Here is a 23,729-nt window from a genome sequence, read left to right on the forward strand (position 1 = left end):
ATAAATGTTTACAAGTAGTTTCCTGTTGATAGGTTACTCACAAACAGATGTGTCTGTGCATGTTTAGCTGTGTAGCAGCTCTGGAATGTTTTTTTATAAACGTCTATTCAAGAGCAGTATGTTCAGGGTATCATTTATGTTGATAGCATCATACAGACCTCACACTTTTACTTTCTCAAGAGAACTGCAGCCCTGCTGTAGGCCGTTGGAGGAATTAAGAGATGCATTTGAGTCTCTATTGATAGAATATATGTATTACAGAAGCTAATAGATTTAGTTCGAAAGAAGCTCAAATTCAGACTAAAATCTCGTTTGCTGACGGTTGTGTAGATATGTTATATTCTGTGTGGGAGAGAGGTGTGGGTCTAGTTTACAAGAGGGCAGTTTATGATTCCACCCGAGGTGCAGAAGGGTGTGAGGAAGTCGACTGAGATTGTAAATGTTAAAGATAGGCTGGAAAAGCATTCTTCAGTCTTATCACTTTTGTGAACTGCTAGAAGCCATTATTTTATTTACAGTGAGAATGTTAGGAATGAGGACCTGTCTTTCAATATTCCGCAAATGGTCAGATAAGCAAGTCTTTCAACAATTTCAAACTTAAAATGTTTAATGTCTCTCTGGACTCTATGCAGACTGTTCGCCTTACAAATGTAACAAAAAATCTAATGCGACGACAAATGCAAGGCAGGATGCAAGAACAGGAGATGAAAATAAGATAAAAGGGGGCTTCAAGAGAAAGACTTTAAGTGCATCAAGTAGCCACCATACTGACCTCCGTCCTTTATTTAAAAGAAAAAGAAGATTAAACTTCAGGCATTCAATGCACCAAGAAAACAGGAAATTATAAGGCAGGATTTAGAAATATTTCCCCCCATAAAAAGTCTTTAACGTGTATCATGTAGCCTACACAAACAAAAAGCACTATGCATTTATACAATTTGCTTTTCTTATAAGCAAACAACAACAACAACCTCTCAAGATATGGTTAGATGAATGAAAAAAATAACAAATAAGATGTTTTCTCAATCTAGATTCGCTGTCCATGGTGGGGTTTAAACTCTGCACACAATGCGTTTTTCTCTGTCGTTCACTATTTACCCAGCAGGGAGCATCTGTACCTCCACACAGCGATTTTTATTGTTACTTCAGGAACTGATGCGAAAAAACGCTCGAGAGTTTTGAGAGCGGAAAAAGCTTGACTCTGCCCCTTAAACTGCGCGTCCCCGGCAGAGCACATCTGGACGAGCTTCTGCGCGCAGCTCTGCGATATGTACAGAATGCAAAATGGCATTATTATTTTGGATTTCTTTCTTTCTATAACACCACTTTGGAGTTCCTTGCGCCGTTGATCGTTGTAATCGTTGTTTAGTATTTATTTTATATAGGCTATATTTTGTGTTTCGTGTGAAACTGCAATGAAAGGTAAGAAGTCGTCCTATAATAAGACTGGACGTCTTATATAATGTTTAATATAATTCATTCACATTGTCTTTTTTCTTGGTAGGTTCAAGCTTTTTAATGAAGTGTTCGTTTTCCCTGCTGCTGAGTATCTCGTTATGTCTTAGTGAAGAAAGTCCAGCTTCATCAAACATTGGTAAGGATCTCCATTTATCCTTTATTCAAATTATAATCGATAATATTCTCATTTTTGTTTATATGTTGGTTGGCATACTGGTGTTATTTTCATGTGTTTTGTTTAGCCTTTTATGAACTTTTTTGTCAAGGATCACTGTGCAGATTTAAAATATTTATAAATGACTATCCGCTTATTTTTATTAAAGTGATTTAAGTAATGAATGCAGCTATTTATTAAAGCTTTAGACACAATGATCCGTCCACGTGTCCTGTGCCTGAAGTCTTGCAAAGGTTTCTATCCAAAAGTTCACTAAATATATATATCAATGACTAATGCTAATTCGTGTATTATTAAAAATTGGCTCACTGCAAGTTGATGCAGTGTCACATAATTCAGTACGATTTCTAGCATGTCCTTTTCTTTATGACCTCACATAGGTATGTGTGAGCTGCTCTCAACAAGTCTGATCTTGGTTAGAGAGCTGTGTGTGGGGTCCTTGTCCTTTGTCTTCGTCTGTTTACATATTTTAGTTTATTTAAAGAATAAACTGCATGGTGCGTGCCGTTGCTTAATGGATTAAGAAATATACCCTGCGGGGGCTTTTAATTAAGTATGTCAGTCTCCATTCCTGCATGTGTGAGAAGGCAAGGGTTGTTATCTGCTGCACAATTTGCGCACAGCAACCGCATTTCATTCACTATTGCTCTTTTTTTGAGTTGTCTGTCATATTGTTGTCAAAGTAAGCACTGGGTCATGCCCCTGATAGCCATATGTAAAGATACGATGTGTGCTGGATTTATGAATAGGCCTTATCAAAGGAAGCATTGCTGTCTCATATTTACTGTAACTCTGAATTATGGGTGGGAATGCATTTTGAAATAAAAGCCATGTTAAACCCCCCATGGATCTCGATGTGATGGTGACGGATCCTGTCGCTTGTCTTGTCAGCTGACAGGACAGACTGAAAGAAACATCATCATACCATCTTGTATTTGGCCCTACGCTTTCTTTTTAATATAGCACGTAAAAATGACAACAGAATGTTATTTGCAATGTATTTCTTAATTGCTTGAACCGTTCTACATCAGAAGTGACTGGCGCGTCGCATCCAGTGTGGACAAAATGTAAAACTATAATGAGTTCTAATGCATTTCTAATGTCTTTTGTCGCATCGCACCAGATGTAGACACGGTGTCAGCTCATTCTAAGGTATTAAAAACATAACGCTTCATTGTGAACGCTCTTTATACACCTCTGAAGACATAGTTATGTATATTATATGGCATTTCTATCAATAGATCATCCCGAAAGATTACACGCTGGACCTTTAATGCACAAGTTCTTTGGCTAAAAGCCTCCGTCAAATGTCAATCAATCTGTATTAAATATGTGTGAAGTGCTGCATGGAAGGAAATCTTAAAATAACTGCATTACCTTTGTTTTCTGTAGTGAATCCTTGTTGCTATTATCCTTGTCAAAACCGGGGGGTTTGTGTTCGATATGGACTGGACAGATATGAGTGTGACTGCACCAGAACGGGCTTCTATGGAGAAAATTGCACTATACGTACGTATCTAAAGTCTTTCAAATGAGAGCACCTGTGTGTATTATTTCATTATTATATTATGGCTGTGCTGTGGATAAATTATTTATTATTTTTATGATAAATGTAATTGTATTTTATTTTCATAATGCTATTCTACCTCCAAACCTTTATACTCTATACATTTTTTTTATGGAGGCAAATGTCTCTATAAACACATTCCAGCATCTGTCCCAGACTATTCAGGTCAGAACAAAGGCTGAGCAATAACTCTCTTTCTTTTTTAATGAGTCAGTCTCTCTAACACGCACTCTTTTCTGTCTCTCTAAACTTTTTGGCGAATGTAACCAGGCACAATAAAAAGTCTGAACATGATTTTGCGCTGTTGCAACGCAGCTTGTCAGGAATGAGATATAAATGAGCTTGTGTTACGAAAGAGCTTTGTACCATGGATGCTCATTTCACATTAAATTGAATTGTACTGCCAAGCTAATGTGTAAATACTTTTTTGCAGCAAATCATACTCATGCCTCCCATGTGTGGCGCTTATCTTTTACACGCATATTTCGTCTCTTCCGTAGCCGAGCTCTGGTCAAGAGTCTATCGCTTTCTGAGACCCAGTCCTAGTGCCGTCCATTACATCCTCACACACTTTCAGTGGCTGTGGGCCATCATCAACAGGACGTTCCTGAGAGATTGGCTCATGCAGAAAGTTCTCACAGGTATGTTTTGACACAAACACAAGTTGAATGGTATCCTGTTGCTCAGATGTAGGATCATTTGACATCATTTTTGACTATTGATTATTATTGGTCATTTATTTTTAAAATACATAATAAGTATTATAATAATATCAATGGGTGCTTTAGTTTGTGGCATAAGAGTAGCATCAAATATAACAGTTTAACATTTTTACACAGCCCTACAGACAATGTCTACAAATGATCAAAATAATAAAATATTATATATAATAATGCTTAAATAGTTCAGTTGCTGGGGCCAGCAAAGCTAAGGTCATGGGTTCAAGTAAACAGACATACACGATTCGAAATATCTTTATATCTTGAATGCACTGTGAGGCACTTTGTATAAAACATTTGCCATATGTATTGCACATATACAAACAAATACCTTTATGTCTTACTAAATCCTCTTAAGTTGTTTTGGATAAAATGGCAAATGCCAATCGTAATTGTAAGACTCATAAATGTTTTTTTAAATAGCTTCTATTTGAGAGAAAAAAGAAGGAAGGTTTACTCTCAAAGCACACCGACATATTAAAGTCATTTGACTGAGCATTTGTTTCCAGACAATTGAAGAGGTGGGAGGTGGGTTGTAGCTTTTATATTTATTCATTCGGCAGACGCTAGGAGGATCAAAGCTCGAGGAAGCATTCCACCACAGGGGAACTGAATGAGTAAAGGCTTTTGCAAGCGATTTGGTGCCTCCTTTTTCAGGCCTTTTCTAACTGAACGTAAATCGTCTTCAGTGGACTTTGCTGTTCACTGACAAGAACAGACCACACACGTGCAGTGTAGACAGAAATTCTGCTTGACCTTCTGTTTTTTTTAGCATAAATACTCAAAGATTATTTATAATAGTTTCACATGTGTTTGGATGTTGTAGCTAATCTACTGTGTCTCAGCTGTGTTTTATAGCTCTTAAAGGGGTCTTATCGCGCAAATACGTGTTTTTCTGTGTCTCTGGTGTGTTATAAGTTGCCCGTGCATGCATTAGGCACGTAAAACTGCAAAAATTTAGTGATCGTAACAAAAGATGCATTCTAAAAGCGAATTCTTCACCTAGACCTGCCTGAAACGCGTCGTGTAACCACACCCTCACAAATCTACGACAGTTTGTGGTATGATTTGACTAAGACCACCCAAATGTAAATGCAAGTAAGGTGCGAGTACCTGTCAGTACAATAGCGTTGGAACCTGATGTTCCAAATATGTTAAAAGGCGTTACATTTCCGTCACACGCTTGCAGTATTCGACTAATCACTACGCACTGGTTAACTGGCCAATCATAGCACACCTTGATTTTAAGAGCGATGAGGTTAATAAAACATCTGTGCGTTTCAGAAGGCTGGGCAAAGAGGAGATATGCCGTTTTTTAACTTTAAATCGTGTATACACGTTCCAATACATCTAAAACAAACCATTATAGTTGTTTTATCCATGTCATATGACTCCTTTAATGCTTGCTTGTGTTCCTGTAAAGGAAGTCTCTGTTATCCCAGCATCCTTTTCCTATTTTTCACTCCCTCTGTTTTGAGTGACCCCTTGTTGAATTGACGCCCATTTTTTTCACTTCCCCCATTATGCAGTTGCCGTAAAAAAGTTTTCTTTTATGTTGGAGTGATGGTGAGATAAGCCGGGGTCAGCGAAGGCCAGGCTCGTCTCCTGCAAAAATTTGTGCATTTAAGTGCACTCCCATTCCAGTGACTCCAGAAGCTTGTTGCCACGGCAACATTCAACACCCTTTCAGAGGCCCCAAATTCCTCTAGTCCTTCATGCAGCATGTGGGCGCCGTAAGAGCCAAAGAACTGAATATTGAGGGATATTGTTACAGCATGATCGGAATAAGGCCAATTATATTGTCTTCTCGTACCTGTACAGTCCTGGATTTCTCAATCCTGTTGCCCAATATTCTTTTACTATGTAACTTGAAATTCAATAACCATAGGTAAACAGAAAAATGCGAAGACTGATTCACACCAAGAACAATAACTATACAGAAAAGTTATCTCTTTTAAAATCATAACACATTAAATAAACAGAATAGCCAAGTCTAGACTACATATGTAATGAGTCATTTTTTCAAGCGGATGACAGATAAAACGTGATAGAACAAGTTAGAACAAGCTACACTGTAAAAAAGTCCAGTAAAAAAAATAGCCAATAGAATACCATAAAATAACAGTCAGTAAAATTGCATTTTTGTCTTAAAATTTGACATTTTGTACCGTCAAATCTTTTCAAAAAAATTCTGTAAATGTTCAGTTTTTTACAGTGTAACTTAAAAGACTTGCACACTGAAAATGTGAAACGTCTGCATACAAGCGTATGTGTGACTACTTCAGTTGAAAAGCTTCATAATATCTTTAAGTTCAATCAAATTAGCTTTATGAGTCAATTAAACCTAAATGTTGTGTTTTACAACTTGATTTCAGTTCAATATAATTAAGTTCACTTGACTCAAAAGTTTATGGCAGCTGAAAATAGTTTTTTTTACAGTGTACTACAGAAATGATGCATTTTCTGAATATTCTTTCCAATCACAGTAAGAGCCAATTTAATCCCAAGCCCTCCAACATACAACTCCAAATATGACTACCTGAACTGGGAATCGTATTCCAACATCACCTTTTACACTAGAATTCTGCCTCCTGTCCCCGAGGACTGCCCCACACCAATGGGAACCAAAGGTAAGACTTAGATTGTTAGTAATAAGAGTTCACCTCTTTTATCCAAAGGAGACATATTTAATGAAAACATAATAAACTTCAAATTGCTTCAAGCAAAGCAGTAAAGAAGTCAGAGGAAATCACTTTTGATGCCATAAGTAAAATCACACCGTGTCTCTCTTTCAGGAAAAATGGAGCTTCCAGACACCAGGGTGCTGGTAGAAAGGTTCATGTTGAGACGGAATTTCAGGCCGGACCCTCAGGGAACAAACCTGATGTTTGCTTTCTTTGCTCAGCACTTCACGCACCAGTTCTTTAAAACTCACAATCGCATGGGTCTCGGTTTCACCAAGGCACTAAGTCACGGGGTGAGTCTTAATGACCCATGTTATCTTTGCTTCAACTAAACTATTAAATACTATAAAATATCTGACAGCTTTACATGCATGTATAAGAAAAGGGGTTTTGATAAGTCTTGAAAGAGGTGATGAGGTGTTTCTCTTGGCCAGCAAGTGCATGTCCATTAAAGACTTAATTGCGTATTCAGGAAGCACAACCTTTTCGTTTTTCACTCTTGTTGCATAATATTAAAAGAACTGAAGGGGGTTTTAAAAACACTGGCAACCCCATAGGGGTATACTGTTTATTCAAACATTCGCAAAGTCTTGATGCATTTTCACAGTTTCTTGAATTGTCAAAGTGTCATGAAACACCCATGTTTTAGCAACTTATTTTTCACACTTATGATTAAAAAATGTTCAATGCTGTGATGATGTGGGTGGGCAGACTGGGGAAAGAGGAAGGAGATTGCATAAAAAAAGAAACTTAAGCTTGTAAAAGCAAATCAATAATTCTCCTTTGTATCTTAACACACAAACTGATGAGGTTGATAGAGATGCTGAGAGCAGGAATGCTAGTAATAATTTTTTTTCAATCACCTACATGGAGGATAAATATTTAGCCAGATATTTATAGGAATTAAATGAAAGTGCACAAAATTTACCATTGTCCACTTGCTAATAAAATTCTTTGACTGTTTTAAGTGATGCACAAAAAAAGTGAGTTTTTGAGTTACATGACACTTTGATTATAGTACTTTTTTCAAATCCATCGTGTTGTGTGCAAAGATACTATACTTTAATTTCATAGCTTAATCCAATGTTCTGTATTTATAAACTCGATGTATTGGATCTAGGTGGATGCTGGACACATTTATGGAGACACGCTTGATCGGCAGCTAGACCTCAGACTTCACAAAGACGGGAAACTCAAGTACCAGGTACCGTTCAGCAGTAAAATGTCAGGCATGTTGTGGAATGGGGGTCGGGGGGAATGGGCTAGGCCAAGCATGTCTCGAGGGTCAATGTGATCTGTCATTCAGTTTTTTAACATCTTTCTCAAAAGGGCTTCTCAAATGACTTTCAATTTAGTAATAGATGTACTATAGTCCTCACTTTTGCAGTTGTAATTCAAGTAGTAGTTTTGCAGATGTTTAGATCGTTCCGCTTTGTTTCATGAATGAGAGTGTGTTAAAGCATTCATGTACATTTCCAATGACCTCATTTTACAGCTATGAACAGTCCCTTCTGACTGTTGGGAGACTCTGAATACTGTGTGTTTGTATAACATCATATAATTACCATCTGATTGGGGGTGTCGTTGTAGCTGAAACATGTGGTTTGTGTTAAGTGATGTCATACGTCTTGCATTGTTTAGTCTTTCAGCCCATCACTTAAGTCACTGTGGAAATGTTGCTGTCTGTTTTAGGGCAGTTTTTATGTTTTACATTTGTGTTTTTATATACTTATGTAAATATTAATAAGTAATAGCAATTTAACTACTTTACTTTGTATATATACATTATATAGTATAAGTATAGTAGTATATTTCAACTTGTAGCAAGCATCCTACTTGGGACTAAATTGACCTATTTTTAGTGTATAAAAGTATGCTTTTAGTATTCTGAACTTCACTTACAATTACGTTTTTAATTTGCACTGCAATTATAATACAACTGAAATGATATGTATACTTGTGCAATAGACATTTTAGTTAATGAAAGCAGCACTTTGAAGTATACTCTCAGTGAATTAAACATCATACTTATATTATAGGGCCGGTTTTCTCAGACTTTGGGTTTCATCAACTTTGTGTGATTTTTTACTCACCAACATGACGTTAAGCATGTTTAGAGAACTTCCGCCGTCTTCGGAGCACAAATGAAGATATTTAGGTGACATAGGAGAGATTTCCAGGCCTCCTCATAGACATCATGGTGTCCGTTTTTGCCAAGGTCTAGAAAAATACTAAAGACATCGTTAAACTGCTGCATCCGCGTGTAGTTTTTTTGAAGCGACGAGAATGCTTTATGTGTGAAAAACAAACCAAAATACAGTCTTTATCGATTTATTCTCCTCTGTCTTGTCATTGTATGGCACGCGTTCACCAGAGCACTCGTTCTTTGTCTTCTTCTTGGACGAGAGCACTTTGACGCATACGTGTTAGGTTTGTGCGCCGAACGCAGCATGGGGCTTGCCCCTATTTGACTCCGGCGCTCTAACTTGCAGCAAAAAAGTGCTCTCGTCCAAGAAGAAGACAAAGTGCTCTTGTGAACGTGCCATACACTAACAAGACAGAGGAAAATATATCGATTAAAGTCTGTATTTTGGTTTGCTTTTCGCACATAAAGCATTCTCGTCGCTTAAAACATATTTAACTGAGCCACTATGTGCGGAATTGACATCACTCTGTGGGCCATTTGGTTTGATATGTAGCCCCTGAGTTGTCGTTCCTCCGCTGTGGTCAGTGTGTGTAACTCCTGCTTTCGCAACTGTCTGTACTCACATTTAAAATGCCCCCTCTTTCCGCTAAGAAAGGATATTATATCTAACTTCCTCCTTTGGCTAAGATGCGGTTAATGCGGATTAGTAGTTGAAGTGCGGCCAGAGTTCCCTTTTTGTTGCTGCCCTGTGACCATAGCATTTCAACTTTAACTGCAAAACCACCAGATGCATCAAGTTCCCTAATTCGTTTTCCTAGAGCGTCTATAAAGTCTAAAGATCTTAAGTCGCTTCTTGTGAAATGTCCATATTTACCTGCTTCCTGTGGAGAAGGCAAACTTTTGCAAATTGCTTCCATATCAGACATTTGTAACGATCTTACATTTGCAGTTTTTCCAGTTCTAACCCAAACCATTGAATATTGATGCACGCTATGTGTGTCCACTACACACTAGATTTAGTTTTCGCAAGATATTTAGGTGGCGGCAGAGGCACAGAAGGAAAACTCTCGGGTTGGCAAAAAGTAGAGTTCGCTTCTTGTTAGCAACATAAGAGACAATTTGCCTTTTCTCAGGACCCTGATCCCAGACCTTTTTAAATTCTTTCCATACGGCATAAACTTTATTCACGTATGGATAATCCCAATTCGGGTCAACCCACCCTTCTGTCACCAAACTCTTTGCCAACTCGATTTCCTCATCTGAAAATTAACCTTCTCTTGGATACGGAGTATCAATTTGCGGTTTTATTTTCTCTGACCACCCTGCGAGATTGCTAACATACGATTCAACATGAAAACCTTGATCAATCCTGTACATAAATGCAACGGGTGTTTTGCCAGGCAACGGTCTGGAAACAGAACTCCCATCTTTCACTTCAACACTGGCAGTAAAGCAAATGATACCATTCAAAATAGCAGCAATAGAAACTTTTGGGTTAGTATTTTAGAACTTCAGTGTTCAATCGACCAATTGTTTCAACTATAGTGCATGTATCTTATTGCGATAGTGGGGGATTTATTAACTTCACCTTCTTTTTATTGGGTGCTTAAACCTATAATAGCTCTCGCGTAACTCGTGGATCTCACGACCCTGGAGTCTCGGTCAACCCTAAATGCACCTCACAATCTATAAACATACAGTAATAGTGATTACAATTATTTGTTTAATTCAACGATTCAAATAAGAATAGAATTATCTGAATAACACCAAAACTGATTTTCTGAACGACAAAGCTTGTTTTCTCAATGGCAAAGCTACACCGCGAGTGTCACAACAATGGGACCAAGAATCCCACTAACAATGAATGATCTCTCGACGAAATAGCAAATGTCAATCACTGGAATCCTACAGGGTAAGCGCTATATTTCTTCAAATCGATATTTTCATAGAAATATCAAAACACTTACCCCTTTTTGTGTGCCCGATCGCTGGTGCGTGCCTGTCTAAGTTATACTTCGGTCTCTCGGTTCAAAGAGGTTTTCCCCCTTTTCTCAGACTGAGCCCCCAAAGATTATTACTATTGTCTAGGTAGAAAGTTGAAGAGTCTAGTCAATGGAACACACAACGCTTCGGATACGGGGACCAAGAATTTTGGGTGAACATCCCCTTTAAGGATAGTCCCAGACTGAAATGAATGTGTGGCCTGTCTTAACTGAATATACTTGCCCAGATATGCCTAAGATATCTTGAAATATTTGAGTGTCTCGTGATGCAAGTAATGGTTTCTTTTAAAGCATTTGTGTAAAATAATAGGTATAACTAAGGCATAGTCCTGGCTTAAGCTATGCCACGTCTGTGAAACTATGCACCAAGAGTTCTACTATGTTCCTATTTAAATGTTACCTTTTATACTGTAAGAACAATTAATAGTAATATAGTAATTAAATAATAGCTTATTACTGAATTTCAAGTAAATTATAATAATAAAGTGCACAAAGAATATCAGGTTTTAGTTTATTCTGAGATCTTCGTGAATCAGACTTGGGCACGACTCGCTTGCTTGATTCCAGGTCGACTATCTTTTTTCCATGCCAATAACTCTGTTATTCATTCACCATTGGCTTGACAACTTGGCAGACTGCTTACATTCACACACAGCAACATTTCACACTGCATGAAATGCACTTTACATGATCTCATAATATGAACTCTTTAAAAGAAGCATACTACTAGCACGCTTGAATAACCTTTTCTGTAAGGAACACTTGGATACTGATTGTGAGATGCCAACAAGTGCACAGTATGCACAGAAACTTCCTAGATCCGATGCAAGGCATAGTAACTGCTTGATTCTCGATCCAGTACTTGAGTTTTAATGCCTTTCCAAATATTAGACTAGCAAAATGAACCAATAACAACCAGTCAAACATCCCCCCCCCCCCTTTGGCTTATCTTTGTTTTTTTATCTATTTGGATCTGATGTAGGTGGTAAACGGTGACATGTACCCCCCCAAAGTGCAAGACACCCAGGTGAAAATGAGCTACCCTCCTTCCGTTCCTCTGGACCAGCAGCTGGCTATAGGGCAGGAAGTTTTTGGACTGCTGCCCGGTCTCAGCATGTACGCCACCTTGTGGTTGCGCGAGCACAACCGCGTTTGTGACATCCTGAAGGAAGAACATCCCAGCTGGGGAGATGAGCAGCTCTTTCAGACAGCGAGACTTATTATTATAGGTGAATATTTCATTTTTGAGTGAGTCTTAGTGAGTCTTAGTGATTTCGTGTTCAAACAATGGACGTCAATGGGGTCAGTGTTGTTATCAACATTCTTTCAAATATCTTCCGAAAGAAAGTCATATAGGTTTGAAATGACATGAGGGTGAGTTAATAATGAAAGAATTTGGAATTTGACCCACCCTGTTGTTCCAAACCCATATGGCTTTCTGTCTTATATGGCTCACCAGTAAATACGGACTGGGACTTTTTTCCACAGGTATGAAAATGATTGTTAATATGTATTAAAGATTGTGATCTTCTTAAACTCCAGGCGAGACCATTCATATTGTGATCGAGGATTACGTCCAGCACCTGAGCGGTTACCTGCTGAAGCTGAAGTTCGACCCCTCGCTGCTCTTCACCTCTCAGTTTCAGTATCAAAACCGCATCGCTGTGGAGTTCAACCAGCTGTATCACTGGCACCCACTCATGCCCGACAGCTTCCACATCGACGGAGATGATATACAATACCCTCAGTTCTTATTCAACACCTCTATCCTCACTCACTATGGGGTAGAGAAGCTAGTCAAGGCTTTCTCAACCCAACCCGCAGGACAGGTAATGACCTTGTGAGGGATTTGTGGAAGTATTAAATGACTTTAGCATGTGTCCGGAAAACTAAGAAATCCGTAAACTCAGTTTTGTGATGAGATGGAGTCCAGATTGTTTCCGTAAAGTTAAGACATCTTTGGGGTATTAGGCAATCCTGAATTTTGCAGATTTGCTCCCAAAGGAGTTACATAACAATGTTTTGATACTTTGTGATCCTTAAAATGTTATATTATTTGTATATGTATGTCTCCTTTGGGCAAAAAATATATGCTGAAAAGGATAGTTCCCCCAAAAAGGAAAGTTTTCATCATTCTATACCATCTCTTTTCTGCAAAACGTAAAATTAGATATTTTGAGCATTGTATCCAAACAACATTGGTCCCCTTTAACTTTCATTATGTGAACACAAAACCACTGAGACATTTCTCAGATTAGTAATTCATGTTTTTAATGACATGAGGGTGAATAATGACACAAGTTAATTTTTAGGCGAACTATTCCTAGGTCCTCTGCCTAGACATCCTGTGATGTTCTTGTGGTTACTTTCATTTGGTTTTGTTTATAAATTACAAATCTGTTTGTGTTGACACAGATCGGAGGTGGTCAGAATATTAATAAAGTGGTATTGAATGTGGCAGAAGGTGTTATCAAAGAATCAAGAGAACTTCGGCTTCAACCCTTCAACGAATATCGCAAGAGATTTAATCTGAAACCTTACACGTCCTTCTCAGATTTTACAGGTATCATTTTATCTACAAATTCACTGTATATTTTTTTAATACAATCTTATGAAATAATATCAAATATCTGATTGAATTATAGCATTTTTATTTATTTTATTTTGTTTAAAAACTTTATAGAAACATATAACATTTTCATTTATTTATTATTTACAGTATAACATGAAACATTTTTACATTACGTCATTTCTTTTAATTTATTACCAAGCCTGTATCCAGAAAAAAAGTTTGTGTTTATATAATATATGTGTGTACTATGTATATTAATTTTGTATTTATAAACACATACATGTATACACATACAAATGTATGTTTATAGGAAATATTACAATAGATTAATTTTAATATTTTAATTTTTTCTTGAATATATTCATGTATGTGTATGTTTATAAATAATAAATACATATGCGCAGTACACAGCCATACTATATATTATGTAAACACAAACTTGACAGCCCTATTTATAACATATAACATTTTATTTATGTTAAAAGTATTGATTTAAACATTTTTTCACTTTAATAATTACATAACAAAAACTACAATATAGGAAAAACATTTGATGTATCTTTTTATTTACACTGCTCAAAGTTATTAGCAGTATTAGTCACATTCTCAAATTGTTGACACAGTGTCATCCTCATAAATCCCCAGTTAACACACATCAGGTGTATTGATGGTTACATTGCAGGTGTGTATTATGGATGTTTATGGCTTTAAAGGTGAGGAGGAGGTAGCCAAGGGGCTTGAAGAGCTGTATGGTGACATCGATGCCCTGGAGTTCTACCCTGGTCTCATGCTGGAGAAGACTCGACGGGGTGCGTTATTTGGCGAAAGCATGGTGGAAATGGGAGCCCCGTTTTCCCTCAAAGGCCTATTGGGAAATCCCATATGCTCCCCTGACTACTGGAAACCCAGTACGTTTGGGGGTAAGACGGGTTTTGATATAGTGAACTCTGCCTCTTTGAAGAGACTGGTTTGCCTCAACACAAAATGGTGTCCGTATGTCTCGTTCCACATTCCCCCGACAGATTTTGAGAAGCAGAGACCTCAAGGTGAACTTTAGTACAACTGTTAAAATTGTTATAGGTCAGAGATTGTAGGTATGGAATACACTGACTTTGGTAGATCAGAGCACACTTTATGCTTTCTCGCGTTCATAGAAATGCAGTTAGGGTTCATATTGTCAGTCTCCCAATCATATTTGACTTGTTTGAACACAGATGCATAATTTTATTACAATAACGAATAGTCTTGTAAATCAGAATGAAGGCAGTATATTTCTTAATTCACACATCAAATCATTTTGTTGATCAGTATTCTTTACAGTCTTACTTGTGTTGCCAAATACAGTACGTTCATCTTTAATACACAATCTTATGATATTCCATCCATTTCACCAATTTAATAATCTTTTTATATTGGTTTTTAATGCACAGTTGAAATAAACCATGAACATTTGATACGTTATCAATCAGTGTCTTTATCGTCAGTATTTTGTGTGAATCACTGTTGTGTGTTTTGGTTTGAATAAACGAGACGTTGAACGCCTTTAAAAGAAAATAGTTGAAGAGATTGGTTCCAAAATGAGAAACTCAGTTTTTATGTTTTTATTGTGTTAGTAGCTGTATTTTTTTTCTTAAATCAGAGCAAACCAACTGCAGTTTGATTGATATAAATTGAAACGCACAATGAAATAAGGTGATATTCATTTTGGAACCAAACTCTATATACTGACAGCATTATTTTCAGATTGTCTGCTCAATATTACAGCATAGATGGTTTGAAAAACATCATCCAATGTATGAAGTGTAATATCACATCACAGCTGAAGGGATCTTTAAGTGAAATATTGCTAATAATGTCAATCTTTCAAAAATTGTTTTTAAATTAGTTATTAAACATTATTCAAATATTTGAATGAACTGTAGAAGGATTACTGTGCCATCTGTTGTTTTACATATTGTAATAAAATAAAAATGTGTGATTTAAACAGATCAAACTGACTTTTGTTGCTTTCTATTTGGAAAGATGTTTGCTTGGTGTTTGTTTGGTTATAACAGAATGTAAACGCTTTAAAATCAATGAGAGATTTTCATCATATGAAAAAGTCAACAGGAGACTACCGTTGTTGTATTAATTGGTTACATTTACTTCTCTGTAAAAGATGTGCTTTACACATCAGGACAGAGATAAATGAAATAGTCAATAGTTTCTTCTAATGTTCTTAACCTTTGGCAAATGCAGAAGTAACAGTCGAGTTGTTGTTCACAATAGAACCATTTTACATGTACATCTCATTGCATTTACAACAATATCTTGGCGGATTTTCTAGCTAAATGATTTTAGTTTTATAAAAGCATGTTTTATATGGTTTGAAAAATAGCTTAATCTAATGTTTAGAAAAACACATACAGTATATGAACTATTATACATTCCTTGCATTAGCAGAATTACTTTCTGCATTAGCAGAAAGTAATTTTATTAACCTGACATCAAAATTTCGTAATGTCTTTTCAGAAAACGTGCAATGTTTCAAGCACATACGTTACACGTTTTATAAAAAAAATCATTTTCAAAATATTTTTGGAGCTTTTCATACATTATTCAGATATGATTTATTTTGGTTGGGCACCCTTTTCAAAGCTGAATGCGCAACCCTAAAAATATGAATCAATATCATAAGAAGTGTAGGTAAAATGTAAAAACTGGGGGCGTGGCCACAAAAGAAAACTTGCTCATGAATATTAACTAGATGATGTTTGCACTGTTTCAATACAAAACTAGCATCTTGTGTTCCACAGAAGATGCCATAAAAAAGAATTAAATCGTAAATACGCTCTCTTCATATTACTCTTATCTTACCCATCAATGAGATTAAATGAAGAGCCAATGTAAACTTTTGCTTAAGTCTCACGCATATCTCATCTAAGAAAAAGACGCAGAAATTTCACAAATATCTCCATTAGAGTTTCAGGAGAGACCTAAAATATGTCACAAACTGAGCTCAAAATTATCGACGATTTTAATATAAACTTTAATATAAATATTTTTAAAATGTCTGAATATTCTAAGAAAAAATAAGAGCACAAGAGCACCATCCCTAAAATAACTGACCGTAGCCCATAGTTTATACAAGCTTTGTCCCTGCTTTGATTTGTCTATTTACTGTGGCTGGTAGATGGTGCGGTTAATTCATGCTCCAGTCTGGTGCTGACCTGCTGTCCCTGTGCTCCGAAGCCAGAACACGAAGTATGAGTGGCCGCCGAGGGGGCTGATGGGTAAAAGTGAACATCAACGGCCACGGACGTCATGCCCAGGGACACGCAGTGAGACAGCAGGAGGGGAGAGAGCCCGTGAGAGATGTTAATGCTGTGACGCACGGGAGTCGAGCAGGGCTCGCTGGTCTGGAGGGTCAGAGAGGAGCGTAGGACCTCCTCATGGGCGGCTGGGGGATTGGGTGGAGGAGGCGAGGGGGCGTCCTGACCGGTTTCAAACTCTCTGCTTCTCCAGTCATCCATGCACTGCAGCTGAATGTCAGAATGGGGTGAGGTAGTGTCCTTACCTTCCTCAAATATAGTCTCCAACTGAATTTCAAGAAGTACATAAAACAGAGATTTTTGTTTACTTTATTTTACAGACAGAAAAGAAAGGCACGTTCTTCAAAACGCTGGATGTTTCAACCCGTGGACAAACCCAAACTGTTGGAAAATGTCCATAACCAGGGCTTTGTACTGACCTGTTCCTCTACTCTAGGCTCTGGATGTGTCTCCACAATAACCGGGAGATCGTGGCCAGACTGTTGATCATCATTGGAGGACGGTTCCATGGGCAGGATGGACGGGCTGGATTCTGGTGGAAGTGCTCTGGTCTCTGATGTGTTGGGGCTTTGCTCGATTACAGACACCAAATTATCATCCTCAAATGCCCTGAAAATGCCATCATACTGTTACAAAAACTTCTATTCAGTTGGCATGCGAAGACAAGACAGTCGCATTATATTATTTACTTGTGGACTCAACTAACTTGTTATCGTAAGTCCTTTCTACGGCAAGACGTTCCCCATGTCTGCACAGGCCACCGATACCCCTCAAAGCTATGAAGAAATGTCATTCCATAATGATAAATTTGACAGGTTTATTTGAGAATAACGAACAAAATCTCACCTGTTCTCCCTGAAGGGACAGCTGCCGGATCATTTTTCTGAACCAAAGAGTAAAAGGCCATGGCAATGAAAATAAACGCAAGTGAAACGCAGACTCCAACCACAATAGGAATGTCATGTTTTTCAATCACAGGCCACCACGTCTGAGATTTCACCTTCTCCCTAAAACGGGCATCAGATTATGTAACCATTAACAAACCATCACAAAGCCTTACAAGCTGTTGGAAGGCCTGTCCAAATTTCCTATTACCTTGCATTATGGTCAGTGGTCCTCATAGGGGCTTGAGAAGTATTTTTCTTGAGAGACTCAACAAGGTCTGTATTGTTTGTCGCTGATGTCTTGGTTTCTTCCGATTGCTCGGTTATTTGACTCAGGTTATGGTGTTTTTCCACAAAGGTTGAAGCAGTGAAGTTGTCCACTTCCAGAAGAGTTAAACCTGACGTCTGGCTCTGAATGTTTTTAAATTGGGTAAAGGCATATGAGTCTGATGGTGACTGATCAGTTGTGTTTGGGTTCACTACTGGAGATTCAGTGATCTGTTGTGTTGGTTCGATGTGTGCTTGTGTATCTTTTAGTTTGAGAAATAACGTAGGGTTGGTGGGCACAGCTGTTGGTTTTTGTGTTCCTCTTATGCGCTCATTACTTCCTTTGTTTATCCCAGCTGGCGCAAGAGAGACAACCGGTGTCATGTAGTGGGCAGAATGAGTACGTGTCGGTGAGTCCTCCATAAAACCTTTTAAAGCTGGATTAAAGGCAGAGATTTACTGTTTTATTTTGCGAGAAAGAAAGATAAGAAACAAGGTGATGTTTCTTAAGGTTTACTGTGGACTTACATGATATCTTTGTGTAATCTTCAGTTGCGTGTTGAGTGGGTTTATTTATCTCTGCGTAGCTTGGAATCTTTGAATCATAGCGATTGACGTTTGTAAAAAGCTCTTGCGCACTCTCGGAAACCTGCTAGAGTCATGAGTAATGTAAACAAGACAGTAGGGCATTTAAAATACTTAAAAATGAACACAAATCAATCACAGTCGGAATGTTAGAGGGCTAGTTCGCACCCAAAACACAAGTCATAACTTAGCCATTGTCATTGTCATTTTTGTCCTCAAGGAAAAAAAGTTGTTTCCTTGAATACAAGACTGAGTTTGGAATGGTGAATGGTGACTGTGGCTGCCACTCATGATGAGAAAATCAATCATTATGGGTGAACTGTCTCTTTAAGAGACCAACCTCACAGACAACTATCTCTCCACATTGCATCACTCACAGTTGGCTTGTTTTCACTCAGGGCTTCCTTATTAGGTAAGACATCCGATTCATCTTGAAAATAAAGGATGAATTTATTTAAACCAGGATTTACAAACAGAATGATGTATATTTACCGCATGTAAATATGAGACAGGATAAGGTCTCAATGGCTCACCCGTCACAGTGATGATGGCACGTCGCATATCCTGACCGACTCCATTTTCTGCAGTGCAGTGATATTCTCCTGCATCGGCTCGATGGATGCTGGAGATGACCAGTGTCCCATTATCTGTGAAATTAAACATTACTTTAAAATACAGGCTAAAGCAGGCTACATATACTTTTATGTGAAAACGTGCAATCATGCATAACCTTTATTTCAGCGCAGAGTATACTGGATATTGTTTGGCACTTAACAGTATAGAAAGGATTTACTTGATCTTAATACAACAGTTAAACTTCAAAAAGTCATTGGTTGATTTTCCTGTAGCTCAATGGGGACAAAATTGCACAAAGGCAACGTTATTAAAACTTTTAAAAAGCATTTTTTTGGTCAAATTAAATATTGGCCTTAAAATAAATGTTGCCACAGAAATAAACTGAAATAGGTTTAAAGCACAAAAATTCTAATAATAAACTAAACTAAAACTAAAATTAATCATAAAAAATGAACAACTAAATAATAAAATGACAAAAGCAATCTAAAATATGAATAAAAACAAAATAAAAACAATAATAATTATGTGCAAAGGTCATGGGTTCAATTCTCTGAATATAAATGTTAGCCAAATGCATAACTGCAAAACAGACTCACTACTGTAAGAACTATAAATATTCTGATACGATAGTAGAAAGTAGAATTCCTAAAATAAATGACATTCATCGATAAGTTATTTTAATCTATTTATTTTTTCAATTTTATAGATTTAATAAAGCATTATCTGATATCTTTCCTAGTTCTAGAGTCAGTTTGTTAACATCTGGTCAGGCGTCACTGATCTGTTTCCTATATTCATATCTTAACAAACCATCAATGTGTATCTGTTGTGGTAGTGATGTAGGAGCCATTGGATCAGACAGTTCAAGTGTTTCTTGGATCAAGGCAGCTCGGATCCAAGTATATTTGACAGGAAAATCTCCAACGGCTCGACAAGGGAGACTAACACGAGATCCTTCTGAGACAGTGACTGATGCAATAAAGGAAACGATGACGGGTTTTTCTGAAACCAAGAAGAAAATCGGTTTGTACATCCAGTGCTTTTATACCACAGTAAAGCAGATTATTTAAAATATATATTGTTGTGTCCAAACCCATGGTATTACTGTATACTATACTTTTTATTTAGAAAAAGTATAGCTCTATTATATTCTGTAAAGTGTGATTTACCAGCAACATGAAGAGTCATGGTTTTCTCATCATGACCCGCTGTGTTGGAGGCAGAGCATGTGTACAGACCTTCATCATGAACTCTCACTGATGAAATATAGATAGTGCTGTTTCTTACCCTGGGAATGTAATAACAAGCACGGTGAACATTAACCATAAGTGTCTGTTAATAAACTGTTCATGCAAAACTTACCCTGTGATTATTTTGCCACCGGTTTGTACAGACTGGCCCTGTTTTGACCACTTTATTATAGGAGCAGGGTGTCCTGACACCTGACAGTGAACTTTAACTTCACCTCCTACAGGAGACGTCACCAACTTCGGCCAGATAGTCACGGATGGAGGTTCTAAAAACATGCGTAAAGAATAACCAAACACGAAGTGTGACACATGAGCAGTCAAACCTATTTTTCATTTCAGATATTGTGAGAATACAAATGGCAAATGATATTATTAATATTTTTTTATTCTGATCTTTTTTATTCTTTTTATTCTGATTCTGATACATCAATATACAATATACATAATCTTGAACTTGTATAATAGATTTTCTGTCATTCACAAACAATCTAACATTCGTATTGCAATAGTTATCTAGTGCATGGGTTAATGTTAAGACAATACAATCCTTTCTTACCAAGAAAACCCAGAAAGATTTTTTTCGAGGCAAGAGCTCTTTTGACATGAGAATTAGATGCTCTGCAGAAATAATATCCTGCATCTGTCTCTTGCACACTGAAACACAACAAGCCTCATTTGAAATACTATAAAAACATAATAAATAAAGTCTTTCAAGATTATAGACACGTAGAAGGCAGCAGAGTGTAGTACTTGAGCATTTTACTCAAGTTATCGAGTATCTTTATCAGTGTTTCTACTTTGGGAAAATTGTGACTTCACTTCATTATGAAGCATATGTTTACAAAATGAGTTAAGTTAATTTTTAATATGTTTTATTGTGTAAGTTAGCTGTATTTTTTTAGATATTATTGCTTCAATTTATTAATATTAATTGGAATGTTAAAACTGAGTTATCTAATTTAGGAAATAAAGTCTTCATATATATATATATATTGTGTGTGTGTGTATATATATTGTTTACTCCACTGCATTTGATAAAATAAATTTGTACATGTTTTTACGTGTTAATACTTACAGTAAGTAGCCTGCATTCAAAAATTTGAGTAAAGTAAAAAGTACAATGACTTTTAATGTACTTTTTGAAATGTAAAAATTGCCATGGATTTTTCAAATGTAGTTAAGGAAAAAGTACGATATATGCCATGCTTTATAATGTATGGAAGTTAAATATTTAAGTAAAAACCCTGGTAAAAAAGGTAAAGATACTCGATCCCTGAGAATAAAATCCTCTATAGTACTATACATCTCAGGCAAAGGGTTTATTAGGGTAAGAGTGTGGTTTAGGGTCAGGTTAAACCATTTATAACTAGCTGTGTGTGAAAACGATACAAGTCTTTACCTTTGGATGTGCAGGTCTCCGTTAGGATCAGTTGTGTGGTGAAGTCCCGGATGGAGTGGCTGGTTGTTTTTGTACCAGGTCACTTGGGTTTGGGGTCTGGATTGTGGAGGTCTACAGAGAAGTATAGCAGAATCCCCCTTCCTGACTGTCATCTTGACTGATTCCAGATTTGAGGACCAGTCCATAACTGTGTGACATGGACATGAAACGTTATGTAAAATGTGCTTTGAAGACTCATCAGACATGAAGGTACAGTACCTGCAGGAAGGAGGTAGGCTGGTTGTGAAATCACTTTCTCCTTCTTATTGCTAGCTTTACAGAAATAAAACCCTTCGTCTTCTGACGAAACTCTCCTAAGAGAGAAGAAAAGCATTTATTTAGGGACAGAATTGTGCTTTTTTTGTGCAGAGCCCTTAAATGTTTGTAATCCTCAATATAAATCTCACCTAAAAACCAGCAGCTGTCCATCCTTCTGTAGACTCCATCTAGAGGTATTGAGTAATGGATGTCCATCTTTAAACCACTGTACTGTGGGAATGGGAAAGCCTTCAACAACACAATGCAGAACCGCTTCCATTTCAGCAGCTATAGTGATGTTCTGTGGACCTTCAACGATCTTTACGTTCATCCTGGAACCTGTGCAGGCAGAAATAACGACAGAATTCATGCAGGATACGACAAGAAACAGTTTATCCAGGTGGTGAGAAGAAAGACGTGATACGTGATCGCTTGTATGTATACAAATGATATGTTTTACCAAACATTTTGCTAGAGAACTACAGTATATCTCACCATATACTGTCAGAGTTGCTGCATGACTTTTTTTGCTTATGTTTAGCAGGGGATTGTGGGTGATGCAGACATAAATTCCTTGGTCTGCTTTGGTGACGTTGGCCATGTGCAAAGTGCCCGATGTCTTCCTTTGGCTCCCTCCACCATACTGCCCCTGGTGGTGATTTTAAGGGTTTAACATATGAAGACCTTTTAAAAATGACCTTAACAGTTTTCTTTACTGCAAACTATCTTCAATTTCATTTCAAATTCGACTTATTTTGTTCATGAAACCAGAACGTTTAACACACCCCCGTCACCATAAACTTGCATTCTACAATATGCATTGAAGATGCAATGAAAGTGGTGACTGAGACGGACAGTTCTTAAAGGGATAGATTACCCAAAAATTCTGCCATCATTTACTCACCTTCAGGAAGTTCCAAATCTGTATACATTTCTTTGTTGTGCTGAACACAAAGGAAGATATTTGGAAGAATTCAGTAACCGAAAAGATCTCTTCCCCCATTTACTGCCAAGGGAAAATAAATACAATGTGAGTCAATGGGGGTTGAGATCTGTTTGATGTTGTTCCAAACCTGTATTCATTTCTTTGTTCTGTTGAACCAAAAGAAGATATTTGGAAGAATGCTTGTAATAGTTCTGGGGCACTAGTTTTTTCCCTATATGATAATGAATAGTGCCCCGAACTCTTTCGTTACAAGAGCCCAGAACACCGGTCCTCCTCATAAGCAAACTAAGCGGCTGATAAGGGCCTCGCCGCCAGTGTTTTATTTGGGATAAGGTTAAGAATAATTGTGTGTATATTGTAAATTAATTTTAATGGTTATCAAGTAAATACACTAAATAAAAAAAGATTAAATAATCCGCACGGGGTATGTGGCTTTGAAATGGGGTTTATGTTGTGGTTAAAATAAAATAAAAATCTTTGCAAATAGTTAAATGGATCGAACAATACATTTCACAACATTTGTATGGTCTGTGCTCAAAATGTAAAGGAACAGTTCACTTGAAATTGGAAGTAATGAAATTATCAAATGTTTTGACAATCACAATATTGTTGTAATGACATTACTACATCCCAAACACATTTACAACTAATAAAATTGGATATGTTAAAAGTGTGCGTGCAAATAATCAAACATTGATAATAGTCGATTAAGTCAAATAAAATTCAGCTTAGGGCCCCATGAAGGCTTGGTATGACCCTGATTCTTACAAATATCTTTTTCAGTTTTCAGCAGAACAACAAACTTTATACAAGTTTGAAACAACTTGACGGCGAGTAATGATCTCAAAATTAAATTTTTGGGTGATATATCCCTTTAACAATCAACCATG

General features: G+C 37.1%; 1 protein-coding gene across 2 annotated transcripts; it reads left to right on the forward strand.

Moving 5' to 3' along the window:
• The first annotated feature begins 1,122 nt into the window (after nt 1–1,122).
• On the forward strand, nt 1,123–15,314 carry ptgs1 (prostaglandin-endoperoxide synthase 1). 2 transcript variants are annotated; one of them, XM_079451090.1, is made up of 11 exons: nt 1,123–1,422; nt 1,505–1,594; nt 3,026–3,142; nt 3,701–3,841; nt 6,406–6,549; nt 6,715–6,896; nt 7,724–7,807; nt 11,735–11,981; nt 12,295–12,581; nt 13,168–13,315; nt 14,038–15,314. In XM_079451090.1, the coding sequence occupies exons 1-11, from the start codon at nt 1,416–1,418 to the stop codon at nt 14,379–14,381; spliced, it is 1,791 nt and encodes a 596-aa protein (XP_079307216.1). In that variant the 5' UTR covers nt 1,123–1,415; the 3' UTR covers nt 14,382–15,314. The 2 variants fall into 2 exon arrangements, with proteins under 2 accessions (XP_079307216.1, XP_079307217.1); XM_079451091.1 differs by having other exon boundaries at nt 1,204–1,422; nt 14,007–15,314.
• The last annotated feature ends 8,415 nt before the right edge of the window (nt 15,315–23,729 follow it).

The sequence above is a fragment of the Barbatula barbatula genome, assembly GCF_947034865.1.
Source record: "Barbatula barbatula genome assembly, chromosome: 2".
NCBI lineage: Eukaryota > Metazoa > Chordata > Actinopteri > Cypriniformes > Nemacheilidae > Barbatula > Barbatula barbatula.